Here is a 12,500-nt window from a genome sequence, read left to right as displayed (position 1 = left end):
GGAGGTCGCCTTAGAGATGTAGCTGGGTAATGGTGTTGTGTTCTTGTGCAAGACGCTTTACTTGCTCTTACAGTGCTTATTTGCACTCAGGAGTGTAAGGGAATGCATGTTCTAATGATTTAGAGTGCAGGGAGCCCAGACAAGCGATGAGTCTGGTTGTTTATTCGAAATATAAAGGAATGTATGGGAGAATATTGAAGAGTCTTATTGTCGTAAACTTGTATCATGAAATGTCTGAGTTAAAGCTCAAAATAAATGTGAACCTACCTCACTTGCTGTGTATTGTCGTTTCTGTGGCTCTAAATGGCGAATTTGAGCGATTTGGTGGGTTTTGCGTTGACTGTTGCTGTACGTTATGAGAAGGCGACATAGAGTAACAGTTGACACAAAACCCACCAAATTGCTCAAATTTGCCATTTAGAGCCACAGAAACGACAATACACAGCAAGTAAGGTAGGTTTACATTTATTTTGAGCTTTAACTCAGACATTTCATGATATAAGTTTACGAGAATAAGACTCTTCAATATTCTCCCATACATTCCTTTATATTTGGAATAAACAACCAGACTCATCGCTTGCCTGGGCTCCCTGTGTTTAAAGAAGGTCTAAATTTCAAGATGTTTTTACCTTTTCCCTCAGCCAACTCCTGAAATGTACCAAAAAGCCTACAACTCGTACAATCTTAAACTAAAGGCATCATGTTTCAGGTAAGAAATGAGCTGTTAATGGTAAGTTTGTTCCTCTTTTTGGATCTGCTATCTTTAGAAGTCATTGTTTTTCAGTGTAGGTCTTTTTGTTTTAATTTATTTGCTTAACCTTTTGACTTCTGTGAGCGACTGCCATCTAATTTCTTCTTATGACATCACAAATGAATCACACATTTAGATTAGGAGAATTAAGGAAATGGTCACCAAATAACAAAGCTCTGATTGTTAAACGAATGAATTCTCTTTGTTAGCACCTTAGAAGATTTATAGTGAACAGTTTGGAAAATATGCATACTAATGTCACAGTGTAAAGCCCAAAAAATGATTATCGTTCATTTTGTCATAGTGCCTGGATGCGTTATCACAAGTACATGAGAAGAAAGAAGGCTATATTAGCCAAGAAACAAGAAAATGCTCGGATTTGGCATCAGCATAGAGTACAGAGGATACATCTTGGATATTGGATTGTATCTTTTTTAAAAATCAGTTAAAGTGCACCTAAACCCCCCAAATGTTTTTCGCTTAACGAAATAAGCATATTTTTTTGGAGTATTTCTGTGCAAAAATTGTTTTATTTGTTCAAATCTTCAATTTCCTGTGCCCAGTCAAAATACGGAAAATTGCCCGCCATCTTGCCCCACAACCAAGTTTAAAGAGGAATGGCTCTAGCGGGTAATGTGACGTCAAATCAAGAACACGAAAGTCTGCATTTCACACATTTTCACTTGTTTGGGAAGGTTGTTGTCGATATTGTCTGAAAATATGCCGACTAAGTGTGTTGTAGAAGGATGTGGCAACGTGTGAAATTTGCAAGAGGGTATTGCCCTTCATACGTTCCTCATACAACACACTTAGTCGGCATATTTTCAGACAATATCGACGACAACCTCCCCAAACAAGTGAAAATGTGTGAAATGCAGACTTTTGTGTTCTCAATTTGATGTCACATTACCCGCTACAGCCATTCCTCTTTAAACTCTGTCATGGGGCAAGATGGCAGCCGATTTTCTGTATTTTGACTGGGCACAGAAAATTAAAGATTTGAGCTAATTAAAAAATTTTTGCACAGAATACTGCAAAAAATATGCTTATTTCGTTAAGCGAAAAAAATTTTTGGGTTTTAGGTGCACTTTAAGAGGATGTGTATATTTTTCACCTATTGCAGAAGATTAATTATTCAGTATTTACAATGCAATCTTAAGAACAGTTAAGGCAATTAATCCCTAGTGTTCAAAAGTACTCTTCTACTGTAAATAATTTAAGTATCACCAAAGAATTGTTTTGCCAAGAAATATTGTTTTGAGGGAATTTCAGCCACTTTCAGGAGTAGTTTGCTTTAGAGTTTTTGCAAAACCCTCTTGCAGTCTTAATTTCTGTGTGCCGGATGCCTCATAAAATTTGGCATGTAGTATTTCCTGTCATAATAATAATAATACTAATAATAATAATAATAATAACGATAGTAATAATAATCCTGTTAAAGGTAAAAAAAAATGCAGACTCTTGGCTTTTTTTAGTATTTTTGTTAACATTTTTTGTCTGTGTGGTATCAAATAGTGTAGTTACCGTACTACTTTTAATTTGTCCTTCACTTGATTGACCCACTGCCACAGGAATGGGCTTCTGAGAGAAAGGAAAGGCAGCATGGTTGGTAAATTTTTCTTTTGCTTCCAGTTCCTCCGTCTATATTGAAATTATTTTCATAGTTATCAATCTTCAGTTATCCATATCAATTTAAAATGAATAAAATCTCATATCAAGCTTTAAAGTACATCTGTAAACATGGGCGGATCCAGGAATTTTTGATTGGGAGGGTCCAAACTTTGGTTCAGAAAGGACTGTTGGACTCTTTTGAGGCAGATTACTTCTCTCCCACATCTACCACACCCCCTCTCACTAGTCACGGTTGCATGTTATAATTCCTTGGTCGCCTACCGTTTACTTGGATTCATTAAAAAAAAATCGGCCAGTTAAAAATTAGTCTACGATCCTGTCGATGTATGAATTTCAGTCTCAAAGTTGTAAGCGTCAGGTCTGATAAGGGGGGGGGGTCTGGACTCCCCGGACCCTCCCCCTGGAGCCGCCACTGTGTAAATCTGTTTCACAAATAGTCACAGATAAGTGATGATGAACTGATTGTAACGTACGCACAGGTAACATTACTCAGTGACCTCAGTGGCTATCCGAACCACATACATCTATTTATTTCCTGACCAGTGGTTTCTCTAACAAAATTAAATTACGCTAAATCTAACTACCAAACATAGGTGACATAAACGAAATAATAAAGGAAATAAAGCCGGCGAAATGAAAACTAAAAACATACCCGACGGTTTGGATCTTGAAAGAACGCGAGACGCAGCTTAAAGACATACTACAACAGTAAACTACGTAACGTAACGAAACTTTTCGCGCGAACATTAGCCATTTTCAAAACGAGCGGCGGTCTGGGTACGATTTGCCACCCTAGAGGCTCTTGGGATCGTTTGGAGGGACAGCAAGAACATGGTGGACAAGAGCAATGCAACCGTGCGAGACGCTCTCAAGGTTATTCTGACAGAAGAAGATATACCTGGTGCAAAAATTCCTCGCGAAACTGTAGAACAATGTAGCGTCGTTCAATTGAAAAGGTGGTTGCTGTGCAGGGGAGCAAAGACTACGGGAAATAAGAAAGCATTGATAACAAGGTAGGTTCACTCGAGGTGTATATTTTCATTTAGTGGTGTACATATGAGCTTAAATTATATCGAAGGAGAAATTGTGTCGTTTTATTTTGTTTCATTCCAGTCATATATCATGTTCATATTTTTCAGAGTTCAAGATTACATTAAGCATGGACTAGACGTTAAATATCTCCGTGATCCAGACGGTGGACTACACCTTCTCCGCAAGAAGGCTCAACTTGGAGTGCTGGAGGAGGAAGAGCCGCAGCTCAACCAATTCTTTCCAAAAGAAGGATACAAACCTGATTTTAAAGATTTGCCTAAGATAGCTTTTGGAACCGTTTGGCAGTTTATGATTGAAGGAGTTGAAAGTAAAAAACAACTTTCCACTGCAAAGCCCCTAGTCAAGGGATTTAACTTCTTCAAGTCAGGGCATGTTTTATACATTGGACATCTGCACCAAAATGGAAAACATTATGTAAAAAGCCAAGTTCTGCCATCGATGAAAAAAGATAAAGTATACTCTTGTTTTCTGTTAATGTCATCCATAGGTTGTGTGTTAAAAGCACACTGTAAGTGTCCTGCTGGTATTGATGGCCGTTGTAACCATGTGGCATCTACATTGTTTGCCCTTGAACAAAGCTTTAAGGAGACGAAAAGGAAAAATTCGGATGCAGCTGAGTCCTGCACATCTAAGCCTTGTAAATGGAATGTGCCAGGGAAACGCAAGGGTCCAGTGACACCTATCTCTGAGATGAGCTTTGTCAAACATGATTATGCTAAAGAAAAGAAAGCAAAAAGGCCAAAGCTAGCCTCATGTCCAGCACAGAATGGTACCTGTGTATCAGAAAAAAAAGTCTGGCCAAGTGAAAGATTACAAAACTTCCATAAATCTTTAAAAGAATATCAAATGAAATCTGGGAGAGCTGTTGGATGGACACATATTCTTCCTCAAAAGGTAAATAATCTGGAAGAGCCACTCATCTCACCCATCAAATGTCATCCAATATCAGCTGATGAACTAAGAGTGAGATTTGAGAAAGTGAAGAGGAACATTAATTTTGATGAAGAAAAAATAAAGAAAGTAGAAGAGCAAACACGAGGGCAGTCAAACTCAAATTTGTGGCATCATCACAGGCAGCCCAGGATTACTGCTACAAATTGTTACAGAATAGCTGTGCAAAGGGAAACAACATCACCAACAAAAATCATCCAAGATGTCCTTGGTTACAAAAAACCATTTCAGAGTAAATACATGCAAGAAGGACTTGAAATGGAGGACAGGATCATAGCTGCTTACAAATTATTAAAGCAGGGGGAAGGGGTTACTAATATATCCGTAGAAAAATGTGGCTTTTTCATTTCCAAGCATCATGGGTTACTCGGAGCAAGTCCAGACGGATTAGTGTGTGACCCTTCTGCAGAAGACAGTAAGGGTCTTCTTGAAGTGAAATATATTCAGATGGAAAAGCAAGAAAGTCTGGAGGAGGCTCTGCTCCGAAAAGGAATTTGCAAGAAGTTTGAGGAATCTGTGATTTTGAACTCAAGACACAAATATTATTTTCAAGTACAACAGGCAATGTTTGTGGCAGAGCAAAAATGGACTGACTTTGTGGTTATGGGAACAGCCTCTTCCACACCTTTTTGTGAGAGAGTTTATTTCTCACAAGAACACTGGGATAGAATATTCCCAAAACTTGAATCATTTTTTAACTGCTGGATTGTACCAGAACTTTCATATCCTTGTGTGAAATATGGGCTCCCCAAAATTGATGCGCGCATGTTTTGAGAGCTTTTTGTTTTAAGAGTTTTATTCTTTTTCATCTACTAGAAAACTTATAACTGAAGTTGTATTTCTTAACATGTCCAATGTTGAATAATATCATTATACTATACGCTGCATGTTTTGGCAAACCTAGATTTAAATGTGTAGTCAAAGCATTTGCAATGCTAAACCTAAAATGCAAATGACCCAACCTACTATCATTGTGTGATGTAGCTGCTCCCCAAAGTAAGCTGAATTTGAATCACTCATTTGACTCCAATTTCAATACCAATATTATTGTTTGGTCCAAACAAAATTTATTTCATTACACCATTTAATGAAAGTTATTGCAATATGAATGTTTTCGTGTTTCATCATCAACATGTGTCATGACAGTTAACAATATTACATGATAATTTTTAATTTATAAGAGGGGGTTGAAAATTTGACAAAGCACAGACCACTACAAGCATGTCTGATGCAATAGGTGCAATAGTAATTGGTATCTTATGGTCGAAGATGTGCCAGTTCTTTATACGTTCCATGAGCCGCTCCACATGAACTCTTAGGCTAGCAACCACCTTGTTGTGATTTGTTTCATTTGTGGAAAACTGTATCTTCTGTTCTAAAAATTTTGGTATAACAAGGCTTGCACCAACAGAAGCTAATTCATCCTGACAATTGAACCCTTTGTCAGCCAGTACCTGGTCACCAGGATTTAGTCTGTCTAGAAAACCACTAAGAACAGTTATTTCCTTATCTGAGGTTGAACCAGGAAATAAGTCACTCACAAAACATAAAACACCGCTTGGCGTTATGCCCAGCAGTGATTTCATGGTGGTTCTTGACTTGTATGATGAAAAACAGGTAGACTGTGAATCAAGAGCAGATGGCCTCTCCATTTCAAATTCCGTGCAATCGACAATGACTGTTACGTTAGGCAACAGTTTCTTAAAACTGTCAGGCCTATAACATTGAAGTACTTCTCTTGGGGGGATGATGATAAGAGGTTCAAATTCCCTCCTCAAAAATGGAATCCAGGCATTTACAATCTTAGAGACAGTTGATCTTGAAACCAAAAATCGATGAGCAAGATCATTCTCAAACAAACCCAGCCTCAAGCGCAGCATAACAAGGGTAAACTCCTGGAATTTAGTAAGTACTCTGGGTCTCCCAACATTACCGTTCGTGGTGGTCCTTTTGTGCCCATAATTAATATTGCTAGAGGCTTGTTCTACAGTTTTGTAACAAAGAATAAAAGCATTGTAATCGGGAAAGCCGGTGTAGAATGCAATATCATCATCTTTATCTTTAAATTTGCTTATGTCAAATCTATTGTTATCTAAAGCATGCTTCAAGCTTTCGATTTCCTTTTGTAATTTGCTGTTCACCTCTTTTATGTTGTTGTTTTCTTTCTCCAACTGCTGAATCTCTCCCTTAAGCTTAACAATTTCTTGTTCTCTTGTTTGCATTCTGTTGTATAAACTGTTTAGTTGGTCTCCAGTAAGTAACGTTTGCATTTCCACACTGGTACTGGTGTCAGCATTAACATTCATATTTTCTGTCTGTTCTTCAAATTTAAAGTTCGCTTCCTGTGGTAATTGAGCAAGTGCTGTTTTTCTTTTTTTGGTTTGCTCTATTTTCTGTACATCTTCGAAACTGGCCCTCTTGCGTTCTCTACGTTGAGCTGTCGGTTTTGTCCATGGAAAAATTGAAGGCAAGTGCGTTCTGCTAAGTTTTTCTCCTCCATCGAAATGAACTGAGCAAATCCGCGTACTCGTAGAATCTAATTTCAGAGTCTCGTTCCTCATAAGAACCACGTACTTTCTACGTATATGAGGGTCTTTTGGAATTCTATAATACTGAAGGTTAGGTGCATTTCTGTAACTATTAGTGCAGCCTGGAATACAGCAGTTATAGTGTGCCATGTTTGTCACACGTCAGCTGTGCGTTTGTTTACCTTCACGCTGTCCCTCCAAACGATCCCAAGAGCCTTTATGGTGGCAAATCGTACCCAGACCGCCGCTCGTTTTGAAAATGGCTAATTGAAATATACGTGTTGACCCGAGGGGACTGAACCCCACTGCTTCCCCAGATTTGTTGTAAAACTGATGCGCTGCACTAGTATCGCAGAGGTCAGTGGTTCGAGTCCCGTACAGGCCTGATTTTTTTCAGGTCTGATTTTCGCTATGGCATAAATAGCGCTATCTACTGCGAGGATCGTGCATCATACGTAAAACTGATGTTCTTACCAAATTCTGACATCTTTATGATCTATTTCGGGTCAAACCCACAGCAACATGAAATTTATTTCAGTTTGTTTTTTATGTTAAAAATAGCAAAATATTAGTAATGGTGCTTATTGCATAAATTGTCTTTTTCTTAATGGCCACATCTCTGTCTAAGGATTGAAGTTGCCGTATTGATTGAAACTTTGCAATCTTAACTTTTGTGCATTAATTTGTTAAACATTCTGTGGGAGAAAAATCAAGCTTAACGATGCATTTGCTTTAATTTCAGTTATCTCCTCAAGGATCCGCAGAGTCCTAGCAATGTCGTTGTTACGTGTGGTGTTTGATGCGTGGCATAGTGTTGCTGTGGATGCAATGAAGACAAAGGAGTATTTTGAGGTCTGTGGAACAAATATAACCGTGGTAGTCCTCTAGCGAGCATGCATTTGAACGGAATTCTAGAAAAATTTACATTTGTAACGGATGTGAACTCAAAAAACATGAATACAAAATTGAAGAATGCAACTGGGAGGAGGCAGCGGTTGGCTATTTACAAAGGACAGCCAAAGAGTTGAACTCGGTACAGACAAGAACGAATCCAGTGAATAGCAGGTCGCAGGGGTTGGACCTGGGAAAAACCAGATTACAAGTTCAGCGCCCAAAAAACTCGGCCACACTGTAGCCAGCAGTGCAGGCATCTTGTTCGAGCGAGTTAACGTTAAGAAGCGCGCGATCGTTTATTCAGCCATGTTTAATTTGTAGTTTGAGTCAAGGGTAGGGGAAGGAGGTAGGGGCGGGAAGGGGCGAAATATTCACACCCCCACCCTCTCCCTCTCCTTATTTTTTCACTGTCGCTCACCCCCCCCCCCCACCCTGGTACAAATTTCTTTCTCTCCCCAGCCTTCCACTTCCATTAAAATCAAAGATGACGGCCATAATTTTCGAGTACCTGCTCGCCAAAATTAGGTCTGCTCTGCAGGCTAACCATACTGCCTCTTCATGGGATAGGATAGGATAGGATAGGATAGGATAGGATAAGACAAGAGACAACTCCAGGATGGAAAAAAAACTTCCTGTTAGCCTGTGGCAACTAAGTTTTATAGCTCTAAGGATTGTGTGTGCTTGCTCTTAGGCTAATTTACTGCTTTGCATACTTTTCCTTTAAATGTTCAGCGAATTGAAAGAGGAGAGATCATCGACTCAGCGTACGAGGGGTTCTTCCGTGTTAGAACAGATGGCAAAGATGAAATTTCATCACTACCAAAACATGTTGCGTTAAGGGTAAGCATCAGCTTTGAATGTGGATGCAGTTTTTTTTTTTTTTATCCATTTTATTATTACTTGGGCTTCCTGTAGAAAAGCCCAAGTCCTAAAATGCCCAGCCTTTGTCGTCCATCTTGAAAGGCACTACTGGCGTTTCTGCGCAGTGTAAACACTGTCACGCGGCGTAAAGTGACAAAGGAAGCACACTTTTATGCCTTTCCCGGCCTTGATGGTCGAATCCACTTTGGAAAGCCTTTTGAAGAGAAGCTCGACTTGTTTATTTCTAAAAAGTGACTTCGACGGAACTCCACAAAACCTCGAGCCGTTTCGGTATTCCGTCGGTCTTCGCGCTTCGGAAGGACCTCGGAAGTTACACATATGTACGGACTGAACGAATGATAACTCACGAATGTTAGTTACCACAAAGCACGAAATGATGCTGTTATAGGAGGAAGTTCAAGCGAAGGCCACTGTGGCCCTTTTGTTTGTTTTCTTTTGTCTCAGAGCACCGATAGAAAATTAATGCAATCTGTACCTCTTTTTAACCGAATACCTGCTACGTACTATAAGTTACGGAGCAAGTTTCTTCCAGCTCGGATTAATGGCGAGGCTCCGTAACTTAATGTACGAACTAAGAAATTGAGATCATTAAGATATTTGGTATTTCTCAGGGTTCAAATGGAGGGGAAAGATTTAAAGTCAAACAAAGTTTTGAATTTTGTGCCACACTACCTGAGAGATATGATAAAAAAATTGAAGTCCATGGTGATATCAGTGGATTTGCGAGGCATTTGACAAGGTTTGCTAGCCACTGTAGTAAAGAAACCTTGTATCAATTTGTGAAAGTATTAAACGGTAGAAGCTACTCAACTTTTAAAATTAATCAGTCAGATACACGTTCGTGTAAAACAATTTTTTTTCAATCCAAATATTCATCGTAAATTGATTATGTGTCAGATTTTCAGTTACGTGAGTGTTGGTGACTTGGGACGTTGTGCTCGGGTGTGTAGAAACTGGAAGGTGTTAATTGAAGCCAACATTCTCTGGAGTAAGGTTGATTTCTCCATTTTGAAACACAGGTAAGAAGCTTTAAACTATTCAGGTCAGAATGAGTTACAAGTAGGCGCGGGGGAAGGGAAAATGTGGGGGGGGGGGGGGGGCGGGGGCTGTAGTTTCCCCGTCATAAGCAGAATCGAAAAAAACTGGAACCGTTTTGATACTTCCGACTTTGAACCCGTCACGGTTATGGCTGTGAATCTGACTTTTTATTTGCACGAGGTCGCGAGGGCTTTTACGACTCTGATCACAGCCCCAGCTCTGTCCACTGTGAAAACGAGCCCTGTAGCATATCTGTGCTTTTCAAACTTCTCACGAATTCCATTCGCTCTAAGGAAGGGCTAGCGCTCAAAACGTCTCTACGATTATCGCACCAAATTATAACGCATGTAGTATTTGCTAACTCAAATATTTTCTTTTTTTGTTTGATTTCAGTGCAACAAATAAAGTAGCAGCTAACGTAATCCACAAATGCCGTCCATTCCTGGGGCATTTAAATCTTCGCGGATGCTATAATTTAACAAGTGAGAGCATCAAACTCGCAGGTACAGCTGTATCTTCTTGTAGTAATTATCGAAAATTATATTTCATTTTATTTCTAACAACGCATCTGCGGTGCCGTGGAAGGTAATGGCTCTTTTGTTTTTACCTTCAGCTCAATGCAGAAATCTGCAAGATTTGAACTTATCGGAGTGTTCAGGAGTAACGGTTAGAACTAATGATTGTGATAATAATGATAATAATAACACCTTTATTTAGACCTTTATTTCGTGTGTAAATGCAATTAAACTCTAAATTAAATAAATTCAAATGATGATGGTTTTTGAGGAGAGGGGAAAACCGGAGTACCCGGAGAAAAACGCCCACCCTGCTCCCACCTGATGACCGTTCTTATAATTTAAAACGTCATTATCATTATTTTTGTTATCATTATAAGAATCTGTCACGGTAATTCTGACACAAATTTTTTCAGAAATGTTTATCCTTTTAGAGAAAGGTTGTCACTACTTTCTGTCTGCAAATTAATCCTTTTTGGCTTTGTTTTTGGCGGGCATTTCCTCTTTACGAAGCACTTTTGTTATTTTTGCTTTGAGTTGTAATTAGCTCCTCGTCATATATTTCTTTTTTCTGGGGCCTGTATCTCGAAGGTCCCGGTAACTTATCGAGCCCGTAAAGCTGATCTGTTTTCATTCAAGAATGAGGTTTAAAACGTTTTTGAAAACTCTACAATAAAACTTTCAGCTAAAGAAATAAAATGGACTGGTTAGGTAGCCAGAAACTGCGTCTCTATTCTTTAATTTTGATTCTAAAATATAGCTCCGGGACATTCGAGAATCAGGCCCCCGATCAGTTACTGTGATTGCTCATTTAGTGGTTTTACGACACTTGATCAAAAAGTGCTGTATGGAGCAATTTTTCACTCCACTCCGAGTGTGAAAAGAGATTGCAGTGGTTTTTCTAAACTATACTTTATACGTTCTGTAATGGGTCGTAAAATGTCGCGCCACCCTTTAACCAGTCAAGTATAAATCTAAAACCAATCCCCTCGCGACTTAGTCACTCGCTTTTCCCGCGTTTCGGCGCGGCTACACGGATATGCTTTGAGCTCTTATTGGTTCCCTGTGACCCTTTCCTTTGTTCTGATTAGTCGTTATGAATATCACGTGATAAGTATTGCGGCAGTTAGGTGAATAGAGCGCTAATTGTGTTTCATGGTTGTAGGATGAAACAGTCAAGAATGTTGCCATGGGCTGCACAGCTTTACTGTACCTAAACTTGGCTAAAACGCCTATTTCTGATGCGTCTCTCAGATATCTCGGAAGGTCAGTTTTTCCACAAAATGTTTCCTTCTTGTATGTGAAAGCGATCCTCGCAGTAATGAACACTATTTAAGCAGCAGTGAAAATAAGGCGTAAAAAAAATTCAGTCCTGTACGGGATTTGTACCCATGACGTTTGCGATGCCGGTGCAGTGTTCTATCAACTGAACTAAGAAGCCAACTGGGAGCTGGTCATTATGTTTTAGGCAAAATTGAGCCCTTGTCACGCCCTAAGGGTGCTGTTAAGCGTTTTCAAAGTATCAGCGTTTTGTGTGCGGTAAACGGAAAAGTTTTGCTCCGTTTGCTCAGGAAACCTTGTTTTCAAGATTCTCTTGCTTATTTTGAATGGCTTTAGTTACAAGCCTGACAACGTACATAATTGTGTTGCGCGCCTCTACCTTGTGGCTGTCTAGGTACTGCACAAACATGCTTTACCTGAGCTTGGCTTTCTGCACAAAGTTTACCAATAAAGGCCTTAGTTACATGGCGAATGGGAAAGGATGTCACAAGATAGTCCACCTTGATTTGTCTGGATGTGAGCAGGTAAAGTTAGCTACGGTTAAAGACATCAATGACACACTCGGCTGCGCTTCTTCTGCCATTTCTAAGATTGTACCACATCTTGATGTCATCTTTGATCTATGAGAGAGATTTAGCACCGCGTTTACGCGAAACGTGTGTGGCAAGAGTGACCACGTGACTTTGTTTTCACCGCCATTTTTCACGTTTGACGGTTGCGCTTTGCCGTTTCTAAGTGAAAATAACCTGTTTCACTTTTGCTGCATTCGTAAGATTTTCTTCACTTTTCCTCTCTCAAAGAAGAAGCTAATTGCCGCAAAAAAGGACACCAAAACTATTCTTTGCTTTTCATGCAAGGGCGCCTTCAAATCCATCATGATATGAGCTCACGCGAAGCATAGTTATTAGAGGGGACTACTAACTATGCACGAAGCTTAAGCAGCGAGGTTCACGCTATTTTACGTGAAATGCGAAA

At 39.5% G+C, this 12,500-nt stretch overlaps 3 protein-coding genes across 4 annotated transcripts in view; 2 read left to right on the top strand and 1 right to left on the bottom strand.

The window, feature by feature from the left end:
• Positions 1-12,500, top strand: part of LOC111340886 (F-box and leucine-rich repeat protein 13) — a 28,703-nt gene that overhangs the window by 6,966 nt on the left and 9,237 nt on the right. For both annotated transcript variants that reach the window (XM_088761719.1, XM_088761720.1), the window contains 10 exons: positions 642-709; positions 1,056-1,176; positions 2,323-2,356; positions 7,658-7,767; positions 8,542-8,649; positions 9,589-9,710; positions 10,123-10,232; positions 10,343-10,395; positions 11,410-11,510; positions 11,920-12,049. In XM_088761719.1, the coding sequence (XP_088617845.1) occupies positions 642-709; positions 1,056-1,176; positions 2,323-2,356; positions 7,658-7,767; positions 8,542-8,649; positions 9,589-9,710; positions 10,123-10,232; positions 10,343-10,395; positions 11,410-11,510; positions 11,920-12,049 (957 nt within the window). The remainder of the gene's footprint in view (positions 1-641; positions 710-1,055; positions 1,177-2,322; positions 2,357-7,657; positions 7,768-8,541; positions 8,650-9,588; positions 9,711-10,122; positions 10,233-10,342; positions 10,396-11,409; positions 11,511-11,919; positions 12,050-12,500) is intronic.
• On the top strand, positions 3,185-5,267 carry LOC148731582 (uncharacterized). The gene is made up of 2 exons (XM_088761721.1): positions 3,185-3,396; positions 3,523-5,267. Exons 1-2 carry the CDS (start codon positions 3,215-3,217, stop codon positions 5,159-5,161), a joined length of 1,821 nt encoding a protein of 606 aa, XP_088617847.1. The 5' UTR covers positions 3,185-3,214; the 3' UTR covers positions 5,162-5,267.
• Positions 5,432-7,189, bottom strand: LOC111324210 (uncharacterized). The gene has a single exon (XM_088761723.1). It carries the CDS (start codon positions 7,063-7,065, stop codon positions 5,557-5,559), a length of 1,509 nt encoding a protein of 502 aa, XP_088617849.1. The 5' UTR covers positions 7,066-7,189; the 3' UTR covers positions 5,432-5,556.

The sequence above is a fragment of the Stylophora pistillata genome, chromosome 5, assembly GCF_964205215.1.
Source record: "Stylophora pistillata chromosome 5, jaStyPist1.2, whole genome shotgun sequence".
In the NCBI taxonomy this organism is placed as follows: Eukaryota; Metazoa; Cnidaria; class Anthozoa; order Scleractinia; family Pocilloporidae; genus Stylophora; species Stylophora pistillata.
The sequence above is the reverse complement of the archived record's forward strand: the minus strand, read 5'-3'. Positions and strand labels throughout refer to the sequence as shown.